The 16,860-nt window shown below is 43.9% G+C and overlaps 1 protein-coding gene across 3 annotated transcripts; it reads left to right on the top strand.

Moving 5' to 3' along the window:
• The first annotated feature begins 872 nt into the window (after nt 1–872).
• On the top strand, nt 873–16,390 carry alms1 (ALMS1 centrosome and basal body associated protein). Of its 3 annotated transcripts, none has more exons than XM_080415213.1 (19): nt 873–956; nt 1,930–2,095; nt 2,652–2,772; nt 2,929–4,807; nt 5,055–5,214; nt 6,210–7,202; nt 7,296–7,499; nt 7,765–7,868; nt 8,335–9,520; nt 9,802–9,921; nt 10,824–10,979; nt 11,152–12,155; nt 12,558–12,675; nt 13,310–13,534; nt 13,825–14,075; nt 14,275–14,440; nt 14,652–14,709; nt 15,710–15,809; nt 16,073–16,390. In XM_080415213.1, the coding sequence occupies exons 1-19, from the start codon at nt 942–944 to the stop codon at nt 16,115–16,117; spliced, it is 7,071 nt and encodes a 2,356-aa protein (XP_080271339.1). In that variant the 5' UTR covers nt 873–941; the 3' UTR covers nt 16,118–16,390. The 3 variants fall into 3 exon arrangements, with proteins under 3 accessions (XP_080271339.1, XP_080271338.1, XP_080271340.1); XM_080415212.1 differs by having other exon boundaries at nt 7,765–7,873; nt 8,337–9,520; XM_080415214.1 differs by having other exon boundaries at nt 899–956; nt 1,933–2,095; nt 7,765–7,873; nt 8,337–9,520.
• Nucleotides 16,391–16,860: the final 470 nt, after the last annotated feature.

Raw genomic sequence — 16,860 nt, 5'->3', positions numbered from 1 at the left:
AAAAAAAAAAAAAAAAGAATATATTTTTAAACATTTTCACAACACAAATCTTGTATGGGGGTCCTAGGTCCTTGGCACAAATAAATATTATTTTGGGGGTCCTTGCCATGAAATTGTTTAAGAACCACTGGTTTAAACAACATTTAGGAAACAAGCCCAAATAAGCAACTTCACGCCCAAGTCGCTTATAACAAGCACACATGGCAACACTGTTCACGAGGCAAATTGTGTGTGCACTCATTTTGGTCAGAAACATAAGCGCTGCAGTGCACCACCATACGCAAATTAACCTTTGGTTATTAGAATGTCTGTATACAGAAATATGGGTTTGTGTTCATGCAGGCATATTATAAAACTGTATTTTTATTACATCCTTTTCCTTTCTTTTTCTACTGGTTCTTGTCAAGCAGTAGGTGCCGCTGTTGCTGTGTCTGTCAGACTGACTTGACTTCACCAGTCAAGTAGCTGTGTTTATGCCATAGCCCGGACGGACGATCACGCTATGATAGGTTGGTTGGTTGTCAGGCAACCACTGAGGCGAGGAGATAACATGTGAAATGCAGTGGTGTACTGTACTGTACTGTAAAGTAACTAAGTTAAGTACATGTACTCAAGTACTGCTCCGATACATAAAACTTGTGAAATGGGACCTTCTGCATAATGAGTAGGCTACTTTTACTTTTGGTAGATTTTGATGCCAATACTTTTGTACTTTTACTCAAGTATATTTTTAATACCAAACTTGTACTTTTAAGTTGTAACAGACTATGTCTACACAATAGGGTATTGATACTTCTACTTAGCAGTGTGTGTCCTTTTAGGCTATGGGATGTAGACTCAACCGTTTTCTACATTCCCTAGCAACGCTTCTTGGTTACCAGAACCATTGAGCTGAATGGCAGGAAGCGCGCCTACTGTGGCGGACAAAACACAACAACAACATGGAGCGTCCGGAGGTAAAGACACAGAAATACAGCCGGAATAAATACTAATAGATCTTATTTATGCAAAAAGACCAATATCCTCGAGTTTGTGTTGTCTGCCGTGGGGATCCGCAATACTTTGCAACCCATAGGCAGCATCACTGCCTGTTTTGGTAGCTTAATTGGCTACATTTGCTAATATAGCTGCTAACTTCACTAAACCTGTTGCTTTTAAACGCAAGGATCCTGGGAGCAAGCAACACCATTTAATGCTTGAGGAGTTTATAATGCTGATCAGCGGCATAGCGCGGGAGCCTGGTATACGTTACGCGAGTTATCGTACTTTATCTTTACACACGATTCAAGTATGCTGGGGAGAACAGAACACGCACTGGTGGAAAAAGAACTCGGATGTTTTACTTAAGTAAAAGTATCAATACTGCAATGTAGAAATACTCTGTAGTTACATGTAAAAGATTTACTTGAGTAAAAGTACAAACGTTTTGGTATCAATATGTACTTAAAGTACCTAAAGTAGAAAGTACTCATTATGCAGAATGTCCCATTTCACAAGTTTTCAAATGTATGAAATGTGTTTTAAAAAAATCTAATAATTTTAGTGGAGTAAAAGAAAAATATTTTTCTCTGAGAGTAGAAGTAAAAGTACTGAAAATTGAAAATACTCAAGTAATGTAAAAATACCTCAAAGTTGTACTTAAGTCTTAAGTGCAGTACTTGAGTAATACTTAGTTACTTTCCGCCACTGAGAACACAACACATAGAACAGGGCGGTTATCCCTAGGGATTAGGGTGCATTAAAATGCAGTACATCTGGACCAGAGACGCATGTTGGTGTCAGATAGAACGTTTAAATGCGTGGAGGCTATTTGAATCACATAAAATAAAGCTGACATAACTTTGACAAACTTGTAACTATGTTGTAACATAACATACATCACTTGGTTTGACAGCCAGGACCCAACGTCTGTTTTCTGTTCTTTCAAAGCAGACAGAGTCATTCACTCACTTGCCCCCAGAAGTGGACACCAGTCAGTACATTGAACAAGCATCAGTGAACCCACCGAGGTATCAGAATCTGTATGGTTTGAACCAGGATCAGAGAGACCGCAGGCCCACAAACACTGATTGGGAACTAAAGCAACTGCACCTAGGTATGGTACAGTATATTCTCAATTCCTAATCCTGCAAATCCATCAAGTGTTTTACTTTGAGCTTGTAGTTGTAATCACTTGGTGCTTATGGTTGTTATACCAGACCTTCCTCAGAGTCATCTGAGTCATCTGACTCTGAGGAAGGTCCAAAGACCGAAACGTCAGTCTGTTTTACTTGCACCGAAAATAAATAAAAGGCCTAAACTGTCCGTGTTGCTCCAGCGTTCTCTCTTCTGCATATATTGTCCCTATCCCTGTGACGCACCGGACTGGCCGTTTAAGGCTGAGGCGCAACGGTAGAATCCCTTTGTTCATGTTCTTAGAAAGCCATTGTTAACTATTGTAATGAGATTGTATACTATGTCACTGATTGCAATAACTCAATACACTTTCAATACACTATCATTATCAAATCACAATTATGATTATTTGTATACAGTATTTTAGATATCCAGCTCTGTATGTGACTTACACTATGGTGGTGGTGGCTCTGAAACTATATACCTCTACATCTGTTTTTAAAATAATGCAGCGTTCTTTCCATTTTCAATATTAGCGTTTCAGGACAGCCACCTGTCACCGGTCCTTCCTCTGTTGCCATCAACCTCTGGAGTGCAACAGAACATCACAGAATATTCCCTTTTCCATCAAAGCGACTTGGAATTTGCTCCTTTAAGGTGAACTACTGTAAACATAACATAACAGATGGTCTTAATAACTTGGCACCCTTATCTGTCTCAGAATTGATTAGACTGATTGTTGTTAATATGTTATAGAATACTAAAATAGTATTTATTCTTACTTCTTTCCTTTACTCTCTTTCTTTCCTTCAGAGCATCTCCAGATATCTCTGTTACATCTGAGAGATTTCACTTTCTACCCCAGGGTCACACTTCCCAGGCCTCTGAATATGGGTCCCTGTCCCAGCACCCACTGGCCCAAGCAACCGTCCTGACTGATGATGCAGCAAGCAGCTGCTGCTCTCTCTCCCAGCACAGTATGTCACCAGGAGACGAGGGTAGAAAGGGGGAGATGGTACATTCTCCAGTAACTGAAGACCATCTGCAAGAAATGCATTTTTCTATAGATGGCACGGAGAACAATGATGGAGATGGTCATGGTCATGGTCATGCGCTTGGCAATCTTTCTGTCAAGCCTATGGAAGAGGCCCCTGAAGAAGACACATCATTTCTGCGTGGGGACATTCCTGCTCGACAACTACTAGAGCTGCTACAGAAAGATGTTGGCATGCCAAGCGGCAGCAGTAGTGCAGTTTCTTCCGCCTCTGAGACCTCCCTTAAAAGAATGGGCTCTTTTGATGGGGAATCTAAAGGAGTTTTCAACCCAGATGCTGACCAGAGCAAAGGGAGGAGAGATAGCCCAACTGGTACTGCTACTCTCACTCAGCAGCAGCAGACACCACAACTAAAATTAAAGTCGCAATCAGGGAAATCAAACCCACGGTTATCTGATGTCTCAAACATTACCATGGGCTCCCGTAACACACAGCCGGATGACACCAGTGAAGCTCTTCACAGAGAGATGCTGTCTGAAATAGAGCGACGTAATAGCTCTGAAACTGGATTTAAAGTTCAACCACTGTCGGCTCCTACACCAAACCTTGAATCTGTTACAGGGAAGCCAAACATGGCAAAAGTAATCCTGGCCGGCATGTGTGGGACTGGGCCACAGTTTTCAGGAGGTTATAGTGTAGAACACGGACTGAGGCAAAGGGGCCTCTTGTCTTTGGAGAATCAAACTGGGAATGATGGTTCCTTTCTGGGTTTCCTCCCACAATCCCAGTCCACTCCAGGTGTCTTTCATGGACCTGGTAAATCTAGAGTAAAAGCTCCATCAGATAGACTGTCAGCCGTTGAGTCCAATATGAGGGCCTCATATGAATCAAGTTCAAGAGTCTCCCAGCAGAGTGTAGCTATGCCTGATATTGTTTCTCTTGACCCTGTTACCAGTAGACATGGCGCTGAAAAATCATGTCAGGAGGAGACGGGGTCAGGAAAAGTCCAGGGTCTTCCGAGTCTAAACTACATGCAGAAAGTAGACGCCTGGAGAGCGAACCAGAGCTCAGGAAAGATCTCGCTGTTCGACAACCTGGCTCTGCAAGGGTTTTCTGGCACCTCTCCAAAAAAGAACGCCTACAACGCAATATCCGACTCACTGAATCACATTTTACTGAATCAACAGGAGAAAACCACACAGCACAAGCTTCCTGTTTCAAGCACTACCAACCTGAATGTGCCCCCATCCTCCTCCTCACCCAGAAGAGGGGAAGCAGTGGGGAGTGCTCCCAATGAGATGGACAACACTGGGTCTGGAGCAGGCCTCTCTGCCTCCTCCCTCAGCACGGTTGTAACATCAATACAGAAAGCTCAACATAAGGAGAGACTGACAAAAGGAGAGATGAGTCAGATTCAGGAGCGCAGGCTTCAGCAGACAAGTGCTGTGGTCCAGCCCTCACCTCTCCTGAGCCTGGGCAGGTTCAGTGATGTGTCTCTGGACAGGGAAGTGAGTAGCACACTGTCAAATTCCCAGCACAGTTATCACAGTGGCCAGAATCTGGGTGCTTCTATCGGAGTGGCTTCTTCTGTTGTCAGCCTAGAGGTTGATAACTATGCTCCCTACTGGAGCTCGATACCATCCTCACCACTGCCGCCACACAAACCTCGAGAGCTGAACATTGAAGAGAGAATTCCGGTAAAGTTATTATAAAATATAGAGATAAAGTAGTAAAAACTAGAATGAAACATTATTGGAAAAACACACAGAAAAATATACTATGTGACAAAAGAAACAAGGGGCTTTTAACATTTCCTAGCTTTTAACCAGCCCAAACAGACTAGACTGTTGCATTTGTACAACATTTGAGATTTCTTGAGTAGATGAACTCATTTATAAATATATGCTAGATGCTGATGCCATGTATTGTTGTTTTTCCTCGCAGTTGTATCTTCACAATCTGGGTATTGATCAGTCTCCATCAACCATCTTGACCCCGTTTGGACCTAGAGGGCCAATCAGAGAGCCGGAATTCTCTCCCACAGATCTCTGTACAATCAAAGGATCCATTGGAACTTCACCCAAGAGCACTCAACCCTCTGAAGGTAGCTAATCCTGAAGGTTATTTTTCTCATGAATTCAAAGTATTACCGGTAATCATTGAAAAGTATAGTGCCAAAATATTCAATAGTCTTACAAAGTAAGAGTGAGCTGTTTGACGTCATGCAAATTTTTTTTTGTCTCCAGCAAATGTCCATTAGAAGGAGTAGTATAACATTATACTATTGGTATATAAATATAGGTTATTATGAAATAAAGCAATCACCAATGTACCAAATAAAATATTTTTCTTTCTGCTTGTGAGCTATCATTTTGAAAGCATTTTTTTCAAATAATGACTTTCTCAATTTGATTGAAGCTATATTAGTTACACATTCGGTTACAGTTTTATTAACACTTAATTTAATGTTTCCCTTTTTAAAGACCATGTAAAATGAAAGCCCAGTTTTTGTCATGATGAGGCTCTGATAGAAGAGAAACTACACAGATGTTTTTAAGTTGGAAGTGTCCTGGAATGCATGTCGTGTTGGTGCTAGTCATATGCCTATTTACAAAGGTGGCCATAAAATAACGTCAAAGCAGTGACATATGATTATGTTTAAAGTTATCTTGTCACCATAGTGCTAACATGATAACCTGCATAGAGTGGAGTTTAGGGCACCTTTGTGTATGTGTTACTTTGGAGACAAGCCTGCAGAAAAGCTCTGAAAGCTAGCTTGATGATCATCAGCTTACATATATGATGAAGTCTTAGTTCACAATATGATTACAAGGTGACCAGAGAGATTAGTTTTTGCTGGAAATTAGCTTTAGTTTCTATATTTTCACATTTCTTTTCCTGATTTATCTCCTGGTAAGATTACTTATTTCTCCAACTGAACTATTTCACTTATTTGGGTTTGAATATTATTCAATCAAAATGAATGATGTTTTCCAAATGATCAAATGTAATGTACTGAATAATGGCTTATATAAACACTCTGTGAAGTCCCCCTTGTAAAGCATGTGAATCTTTCTTCTCCCCATTTCATCCTCACAGGTGGCACTCCGCATAAGGCTGACTTTTCCAGATACAGCTTGCTGTCGGTAGACTCGAGTATGTCCATACCACTTAGCATCGACAGCCTCTGCCAGCCAATACACTTCCTAGAGCAGGCCAGGGCCTCTCCTCAATCAGACGTGGCGGGCGACTATGCAGCGGTCCCCATTTCTCAGCCTCCGCATGCCCCCTACCTCCCTGCTCCACAGCCCGATCAGCAGCAGCAGAGGGATGACAGTGTTAGCAGTAGCCAGAACACCATACAGCTTGGTGAGCAGTTTGTGTCAGAGAGCTCATTAGAGACTGGATGCAGGGAATCTGAGTCACATTCTCAGCCTAGCATCATGGAGAAAAGCAACCGAGACTCATTTGTCGGCGACAAGACCCTGAGGGAGATCCGCAAACTGCTCGGCCAGGCAGGGGATGTCGTTTCCGGTGGATCTTCGAAGGCCTCCACGCCATCCTCTTCGTCCTCTGCAACTTCCCACCTCCACTCGGACGACGACATCCTCCTCTCTCTGAGGAAGAGAACGGGTGGATTCATGGACTCCTCTCTCATCTCGTCTGCCAGTGGCACAGAGGGCCCTGAAACTCGGTCCTCGTTCCTGTGGACACGCTCCTCCTCGGACTCCATGCTGGCGTCCGAAAGACCAAGGGAAAGTTCTATTGGTCGAGAAAGTATGTCATCATCTGGGCAGCCAAATTATCCATCCACACTTGCCCCGAGTAGCCCACCTGCTGTGGAGGCCTACATAAGGCCCCAGGATAGTACAGCAGACGGTGGGGCAGGGTTATACCTCCACCTCTCCAAATCAGTCCGACGGGCAGAGCCGGAGGGCTGCAGTGCCGCACCTCCAGACAGCACAGGCCCAGCTCAGCTACCAATTGTCCCACAACCACCAGCTGTAAGCCAACCTCAGCCAGCTCTTAGTCCGAGAGAGACGATAGGTAGCTTCTCAGAGCAGGAGGAGGAAGGAAATTCACAAGATGGATGTAAGTAAAGCATGAACGATAAAAAAGTCGGTTAGAAGAAATAGTCCTACTCCATAACTTATTTCCTTTGTGGTCCTTTATTGTTTGTTTCAGTGTATTCCCAGTGTGTTCCTACAGAGAGTGTGTCTTCCTCTTCACCTCCCATCCCTGGGGAGGAGCAGGAGGCCATGAGCAATGCAAGCAGCAGTGAAAGTTCCCTGGCTGCCAGAGTGGCCAAGCTGCTGCACAATGAGTCACCAGCCACCTTGGTGTCCAGCAGATCCAGCACTACTGACCAGGAGGAGAGCAGGGCCAGAGGTAAGAACATTTCTTCAGACTGCCTTAACAGTAGGGACTGGGGGACCCAATATTAGTGAAAATTTGCCACAGTTTTCATTACATTTATTCTGCAGTGTGACTTAGCTATTACTATTTGCTTATTTTTCAAATAGTCATTACCGAGTAAGATACAAATGTAATGAGGCTGAAATTGGTTTTGATCTATAGTCCAGTATACCTGACTGTTCTTGATTAGCCTTACACCTGCTTGAAAACACTTATAAGATATCTTTTGCAATTGCAGAATGGATCAAGCTGAAGATAACAGGACAGCAGAGTGACCCTCTAGAATTGGACATTGAGGACAGGAGGCGGATTGAAGAGATCAAGAGAGAGCACCCCATACAGGTTCAGTCTTTAACTTAGCATCTACGTGGCTGAGCTGTCAGTCGATTCATGTGCATCCCATTTCATAAAAAGGATATAATTTGATATCTCTCTTGAAAATACATGTTTTTTTATGGTTGTTGTTCTTTTGATCTTGTTTAATGTCCGCTCCAATTTCTGGATTGTGTAGACCCCAAGCTGAAGGTAACTGGTGTGTTGAAAAGAGGCATGGTGTGAGTTGGGTTTTAAAACTATATACAGGAAGCATGGTGTGCTGTGAAGTGAGAAGTCCTCTTTGTCGTATGCAGACAAGGGAGACGGATGTATTAATTAATGTTATTAATGGGACAAATAACATGAAAATGAATTCCAATTGTAGTTCTAATCCAGGCGGCAATTGGCAGGACTAGGACCAACTCTGAGCTACTCATGTATATACTCATCATCCCTGTAAAGATTTTCATTCTTCTTCGGCTCCTCATTTCAGAGCCAGGGAAGTACAGACACAGAGAGCAGTGCCGTGTCCAGCATGGGCGGTCGAGGAGGACAATCTCCTCCCCAACCAGCAGAGACCGCCACCACTCTCAAGACGGCAGAGGACCATCTGTCCCGTCAGCTGCAGCGACTTGGCGCCAACCCTTTCGACTCCAGTGTCCAGCTCCATACTCCCCTGGGCCTGGACCTGGAGTCCAGGGTGCAGGAGATTGCTGCCCGGGAGGGGTTGACCCTCCCCAGGGCAAGCCCTGCACCTCCAGCTCTTACCTCCATCACCATATCTACACGCAGGCGCTCCACCTCTCCGTCTCCTTCACCCTCTCCCGCGCCTCCCCTTAGCCCGGCTCCCCCAGAGCCCGTCTGTCTAACTCAGCTTTCCACAGCCAACAAGCAACTTCCGCATGTGGTGGAGGAGGACAACGCTACTCCGTCAATACAGGCAACACACACAGATCCGGTATCGATCCAGCCTGTATTGGGGTCCGAACCGACCAGTAGTCTATACGCCAGAGAACAAAACCTGTCGGGTTCAGAGTTGATACCGAGAACTCACGGGAGACGAGATGCCATCGGAGGTAGGAATGTCGAGTCCTTACAAGGTCAACCTAGAGAGGAGGAGGTGAAAGTCAGAGACAGTTACACTGAAGCACAGCTGCAGAGAGACCTGCCGGATGCGAATAGAACCGCCCAACCAGAAGACCAAGGTACCGACCAGCTGTCGATGATGTCTGACCAATTAAATTCCGGTTCTGACATGGGCCTCATGACCGAACAAGCCACAGGCTCATCTACAGTCGATGCGCCAACAAGGACGGGTCATGTCTCCCACATCCACCTCACATTGTCCCCCAAAGCCCAGGAACAGAGGCAGGACTCTGGGATCCAGCCCAGGCATGCTGCTGCTGGTCCTGATTTACAGTCTAGCAAGTTTTACCCCCTCAGATACTCTTCCTCTCCTGCCACCCGCAGTGGAGATGAGGGTCTTGGTCTTTCCAGTCCTCTTGAGTCATACGAGTCAAGAGACGTAATAAGAGCCAGGGTGCCTGAAAGAGCTGACACCGCCACATTGTTCAAAACCATGGTGCATGAGGGAACAGAGACCTCCACTTATCCACAATCCTATATTCCGCCACAGAGGCTCGCTGCCTCAACAAGGCCTTTGGCCATTCCAACACCAGGTAGGCACATTAAAACATTTCAAAGGTTGTTTGTTATGGGTGGTCCTGGTGGCTTTAGTGTGCCTGTTGCTCATGCATTTGATTTGCAGTGCTCAGGTAAGGTCACACACAACTTATTTTCATCTGTCACCCAGATGACTGCATCTGATAATCCATAAGCAATGTTGTTAGAGAAGGGTGGTTTGGCCAAACATGCTTGAAATATTAGTGTTCCAGTTTGTCTCAGATACATACTGTATATGCTTTCATGTGTATACTCTCTCTGTCTCTCTCATATACAGCAGTGCCTGTCCTGTTGCCTTATAAGCCCCACGGGAGTGAGGAGCTGTTCTATGTCCCTCAGACAGAAGCCCAGGCTTCTCCTAGCCGCTCTGACACCACTATGGAGAGCTCCCACCCAGGTACCACTGGCACTTATGAATCGTGGTTTAACAATCATGGCTTAATAAAACATACAGCAGCGTGCATGCATGCACATATTTTGTGTTATTGCCATTTCAAAACTGTAATACAAATTACCCTATATCTCAAACAAAAGTAATTTACCAGGAAATGTACCTGTTTTACACAAATGTTTTGGCAAATTTATAAGAATCACCTCTATTATCCAGGAGATATTGTTCCAATAATTAGTCAGAGAAATAGCTCAGGATTATACGTCTCAATTTGATATTGTTATCTTCATGTCCGGGGAACCCAGCAGCTATAACTGAATCTCTAATGAATGCAGCTCACTCACGTCTCTCTTCCCTGCTCCTGGGTGGGTAGCATCTGGTTCTTTTGTAATGTGCACTGTGTCATGCATGCATTATTCATGTTCAGGGGCAGCGTCTAACAAAGGCGGTTGAGGCCCTGGTGCAGCACTTGGGCTGCAGGGGACTTGAGTCCCTCTGAGAGACGGGAAGAGGACGCTCTCTCTGAGGCACCTTTCTCTGCTCTGTGAAATTACAGTCCAACCTCATTTTTTGTATTTTGAATTATTTTTTCATTCAGACATTATTGAAAAGGTAAGAAAGAACGAGGAGAAAGGAAAGAAAGCAGTACAGTATAGAGATTATAGAAAGCTAACCAGGACACTGAAAGAGAGGCTCGGGAGAAAGACATGGATCTGAATCGAGACCAGCTGAGGCCGCGGCTGAGTCTGGAAGTGGAAGTCTTAACCATTCAACCATCAACAGAAACCCTTCTGAATGTTGGACACTCAGCCAGCAGTATTGTGCGTCTCTTATCTCTGCAGTGAGGAGGATCTTGATGTAGGACAGGACACTGTAGTGACATTTCTGTTTGCTGTATGTACGGTCAGGTTCGGATGACGCCGTGCCCCCGTATTTCAGCAGTGAGGTCCTTGGGAAGCAGGACCCTGGGATCGACCGTGGGGTCTCCATCAGACACGTTGAGGGGATCTACAGCAAGAGGCTGAAGACAGCCACCTTCAAAATGCAGCCAACTGGACACAGTGGTGAACTGAATTTAATTTGTACCTGTTACATTGTTGTGTCATGTAGCTTATGTGGTTTTCGATATATCAGGGATTACATGTGTCCATGATGACAAATCTTCTTTTGGGAAAATAAAGTCCAACTTATCTTCTATCAAGCTATTCACATATCTGTGTTTTACTTTCCTACTAGGTGGCACTGTGTCAGTGGATGGAAGCTCTCAGACGAGTATGACCCAACCTTCCTCTCAGGTATCTGAGGCCTTTACCAGAGTGCCTTTGTCAAGTAACCAGGTTCCCTCTGGCTCCAGGAGAGACCGAGGGACAAGCCCAGTCCAGCTCCTCAGCTACGGCCAATCAGAGAGGCATAGTGTGGCGTTTCAGCCAATAAACGTGGAGATGGACTCAAACACGGCCAGCCAGAGACCCAGTGCTTACCTGGCTTCTGACACCGTGGCAGCAATGGAGCGAGAACAAGGGAGGTGCCGTCCTGACCTCCCTCAACCTGCTTCCCGGCCGAGCGGCAGCAATCTGGACCAACTATGGCGTAAGTTCAACGAAAGGTGGGGCTCTGAGGAGAGGCGTCCAACCAGTGAGAGAGAGGCGTCCTTACTGGACCGACTGGAACGCCTCTCTCGTCTCATTCACGGCACAGCGGGGGTACGCACCTCGTCACAACCAGAAGACAGCATGCAGCCACGTCCTCGCAACAATGAGGATGAGCCCAGAAAGAGAGGAGAAGATGCTGCGGTGAAAAGGAGAGAAAGAAAGGAGAATGTTGGACCACTGGAGAGGAAGAGCGTAAGCGGGGAGGGGGGACAGAGGAGAGGGAAACCTACTGCTCCTCGTCAGGCATGGACACAGGAGGCGGAGCAGCAAACTCCTCTCGCAGAAGACAACGTCCATTCCTCCTTCAGCCCCAGCTGCCACCGCTGTCCCGCAGAGAGAGACGAGTCGGACACCACGTCCACCCTGTCCGGCTCCATGTCCACTGTGGACACGGCCCGGCTGATCCGGGCCTTCGGCCCAGACAGGGTCCGGTGCCTGAAGTCTGCGTCCAGTCTCGGTAAACTGTACAGCACCATCGACAAGCAGAAAGAAGCAAAGGAGCCGAGGAGGACGAGAGAGATGGATAGAGATGTCACACCCCCTACCATCATCACCCCCTCAGAGACCACTGTTACTGACGACTCTATAGTACGTGTATCTGCAGTCACACTTTCATATACTGTAACAGAGCTATTTTCAGCCTTCACATTATGTCATGTAGTAAATGTACCATAGTTGGTCTTGGTGCCTAAACAAATTAACACATGCTACAGTAAGATGATACACATGGAAATAAATGGCAGTTGGCAACCTCACATAATTATGCACAGGGGACCATGTGAAACATGCTATACAGTAGGTACACAATAAAATCCTCTCTCACTGATACATTGGGGTTTTGCTTTTCAAATAAACTAAACTATACTAAAATTGTGTTACATTAGTACTCTGATAAAAATTAAGACTTAAGCTTTTTCTGTGTTGTACTGCAAATAGGCGAGTACATATCCACATGTAACAGCCTGTTGATGTCTCTGTGTTGTTCTCCAGGTTGCCAGTGATTCTGCTTCATCAACCAGCACTTACACCCTGCCAACCCGCCGCGGTCCCTCCCAGTCTCTGGCAGCCAAAAAGAGTGTTAAACAGGTCAACAAAGGAATCCAAGCAGGTCAGTCAGAAGAGATCAACATAGTCTCATAGCTCCAGAACATTCTGATCAGATGATCAAATACATTCAACTTTTGAATCACTAAACAATCAGCCTGTCTGCATATATTAGTACTGTATTCTTTCTTCTGACATTAGTTGTTGTAGCAGTTAAATTACTTACATCTAATGTAAGGTGTGTAGCAGACTCTCTTTTCCATAGTCACACGTGATGATCATAAGGGAACAAAACATGATCAAACATGAATGTTTGACACTTTGCCATGACCACACCGGTTGACAAAAACATTTCATCATTAAGGTCTTTTATTTACGCTTATCCACGTTTGCGGTGTATTTAATTATCCTCCTAAGAGGAGTTTGTGAAAATACTGTGACCAAGTCTTGATACAAGTATAATAATAAATAAATCCTTGCATTTCAATAAGGCTTCGCACTGGCCCAGTACTCGGGGCCCTAATAAGGAGTTATACAGCTATACTATAGAAAGGATTTATTTGGCTCAGTGAAAATACAGTCAAAGGAAACAATGGGCCACAGTTAAACCACATTGGGAGTTTACTGTATGTAGTATAGGTGAATATAATATATAAAGAGGCACTTTGTGCAGGGACTGATTAATCCCCCTCCCCCAGGTGACCTGGAGATTGTGAGTAACGGGACGAGACGCCACACCCGAGACGTTGGCACTACATTTCCTTCCCCCGGTGAGGCCAGAGGACCCAGGCAGCTGCCATCTTCCTCCTCCTCCTCCTCCAGCCTGGAGAGAGGAAGAGAAGATGAGAGGAGCCCTTCCAAGACTCAGGTGTTCCTAAAGGAGAGGAAGAGCAAAAGAAGCCACGGCAAACATTACCCTCAAGGTATGTTAAGTAAATACAATTTCACTATGGCACCCATTAAACTTTACTCTGTGTCAGGTTTCACATAAGTGAATATGTAGATTAGAATGACAACATGTGTGTATGTCTACTTTGTTACAGTGTGATATCTCTTTATATGCATTCCAAATATTGTTTTGATGGATTACGTTGATGGAATCAAATATAAATAAACACCGGTGGACGGTGGTAGCCTTAAACTTAATCACTGTAGACTAAATACTACCACCAATTAAATTTTGGCTGGTTTTATGTTCGCACTCTGTTCCTAGGCGTTGCATGGTTTGTCCCAGCTGAACACCTGAGGTCAGAGGCCAGGAAAGAGAACCAGCCAGAGGAAGATGAACAGTGGGTTCAGAGACCCAGCTCAGCCTGGTCCCAGCCCTACAGCAGAACCTCTCTCTGGAGAGAACCCCTCAGAGAGAGACAGATCCAGGAGGAGTGGAACAGCTACAGAACCAGACCTGATCCAGACCCCAGAGACAAGACTACTTCCTCCGGTCTGGTCAGAGTGTCTCTGCAGGTTGGTTTGGGTTGGTGTGTTTTCATACACATTTAGCTGTAGATTTTGGGGTGACGGCAAGAAGTCAAGTAAAAGAAAATGGGCTCTAGCCTGTAAAACATCAGAGAATGAAATGTACAATAATGTTTTTTTCCACATTATTTAGTGTTTAAAATGGTCTTTTGCCCTGTCTAACATTAAACATGATGTTAAAATCCAGGAGGCCTTGGAGCTTCATCGACCAACGTTCATCGCTCTTTCCAGGGAGAGGATGAAACGTTTAGCCCTGCAGGCGGAGGAGAGGAAACTACAGGTCCTCTTCAGCAGAGAGAGAGAGCAGTTCTATACTCGGCCTGGAGGGCCAGAGAGGCTACCCAGACCAGCAGGTAAAAATAATCCATTGATGATCTTGACAACCAACTGTAGACCTAATAAAGTCATTAAGTCTGAAAGGTGCTCATAGAGAATGTATATTTTCTGTGTGGCTATGTGTTTGCATTTGTCAATTTCTTCCCCAGGATTTTAAATGCATAACGAATGACCCAAACATTACTGACATAAATTTTGAGCACGCATTTCCTTTCTTTCTCTCTATAGGCATACCACTATTCAGAAGAGCTGTCCCAAGAAAGGAGATGGTGCAGAGGTCCAAACAGTAAGCTTGTTTATTTTCTAGTAATTGTCCACCCTGTCAATCCCTTTCCAATTGAAAGCCACATAGACCAGTTTGCAAAAATCACTTTTTAATCTGTAAATATTAGTGCTTTCTGAACGTTTTTGTTCTAAAGTAGTTTAATTTGTAACCTAAATGTTTAGTGTAAACATGTAATTGTCTTTAATACTTACGGATCAAAGAAATTGACTCTTTTCCCCCCCAGACAGTCAGGTCATACAGGTGAAAGTAGATTGTAAGAAGACGGACAGAAAGACCAGACTGAAATTCTGACGGTCACCATCTAGGAGTGTGTAGTGTACAGATCAGGACAAAACATTTATTAAACTAGAAAATGTGCTCCTCGGAGCACAAGGCTCTGCCAGCAGACCCGTGCTATTTTAATAGCACAGGTCGTCTTGGTAGAACGGGTCGTCTTGGTAGAATGCGCGTGGTTTTTGGTGTTCTGCAGGGGCGACTGAATATGTAGTGTCTGCATCTAAAAAATGTTCTTCTTGAAGCAATGTGTCATAAGGGACACACACACGTACGGACGGGTGATTTGTACTGGAAGGTACTGTTCCAATCAAGACTGATTGATCCTGTCTTACCTCACTTCAAAAACATAATGGCTTTTTGAAGTGACACACCTATTTATAGGATTTTATTTCGTCATGCGTCCCTCTAGCCAATCAAAGGCATTGGTGTCAACATATTGACACGTGTCACGTGGAGCTTGACCAATGTTAGCTTGGCTAGGAGGGAGGTGAACACACGGCGGGACGAAGCGAAAACATACTCTCCGCCTCCGGCGGAGACAATAAATAAATAAAACGGCAATTATAAATGATGAAATGTTCCTTTTAAAAGGTATAATATGTGCTGGAAAAACTAATCTGAAATTGTTAACTGATTATTAGGATGTTTTTGTCTGTGTTGTTTCCCCCCCTGATCTATAAACGTGTACTTTTAGTGATCTCTCAACATTATGTGCTCTTTACAGGATATATGAGAACCTGCCTGAGGTGCAGAGAAGACGAGATGAGCAGAGAAGAAAGGCTGAGTATCAGTCCTATAGATTAAACGCCCAACTTTTTAATAAGGTATTATAATACATTTTCATTATCACTTTCTGCTGTACATAACCCTAACCCTGAATTCATCTTTATCCTGCTACTTTCACAAATGTACCATCTAAGTTGAAAGATAGTTAACTATCCAGCCAGGCAGCCACAGGGACAATATACCATGCTTGAGCCAATTTCTCACCACAATTACAACTATTGTACTCAATAGTGTCTGTCTTGGTGTTAGTATGTTTTGTTATTAACAAAAGTCAATGCCTGGTTTTATCTTTATTTTGCAGAAAGTCACCAACCGTGTCCATGGCAGACAAGTACCTTGGCATTGACCACACCGGCCCAGAAAACATTTTACTATAGATCAAATCAGAGTGCTGTGAACAATTTTAATATATGTGGTATAGTTTTTCATGTTGTTAAAAGCTACCTAATGAACAAAATGTATTGTTTTTTATTATTATCTGTGAACCGGTTCTGATTAAATTAAGAGCCAGAACAAGTGTTTAAAATGTCTGTTTTAAAGTAGCTTTACTCTTGTTTTATAGACCAAATTAATTAATGAATTAGCTGGAAATACTTGAAGTTTTTAATAAAACATACAAAAACAAATTTCTGAAAAGGCTGTTTTGCATAATTGCATCAAAAAGAGAGAGATCAGAACATGATTTTGATCACATCTATTTGACAGTCATATGGGCTTGTGTATTGAAGAATACAGATGCACTGTGTTCCAGTTATGGAGAATGTGTATTCCATGTAGCACATAAAAAACATTCATAGGACGTCCAGAGACTAAAAGAAAAGAATAGTTAGAAAAGCAGTTTCATATCATACTTAAATTTAAAAAAAGGGTTAAATCAATGTGTAACTTATCTGAACTGTTGCACCATATCTGGGCTAGACCAGCATCTGCCAATACATGGGTTAATAAATAAAGAATAATGTCCATAGAACACATTATGATTCATACTTACATAGCAAAGAGGATTGCAGTTGTAAGCAATTTTCCCCATCTACCTATCCTGGCTTAATTTAGACAGGATTAGCGATAAATCGGTTTCATGAAAGCTGA

Source organism: Gymnoscopelus braueri (genome assembly GCF_963280865.1).
Source record: "Gymnoscopelus braueri genome assembly, chromosome: 19".
Taxonomy (NCBI): domain Eukaryota; kingdom Metazoa; phylum Chordata; class Actinopteri; order Myctophiformes; family Myctophidae; genus Gymnoscopelus; species Gymnoscopelus braueri.
This window is presented reverse-complemented; position numbering and strand designations above follow the sequence as displayed.

Bases quoted from the DNA above. Each gene is read 5' to 3' on its own strand.
- alms1 (XM_080415212.1), top strand. The intron at 14,076-14,274 runs GTTGGTTTGGGT...GTTAAAATCCAG, and splicing joins TGGTCAGAGTGTCTCTGCAG to GAGGCCTTGGAGCTTCATCG. The intron at 15,810-16,072 runs GTATTATAATAC...TTTATTTTGCAG, and splicing joins ACGCCCAACTTTTTAATAAG to AAAGTCACCAACCGTGTCCA.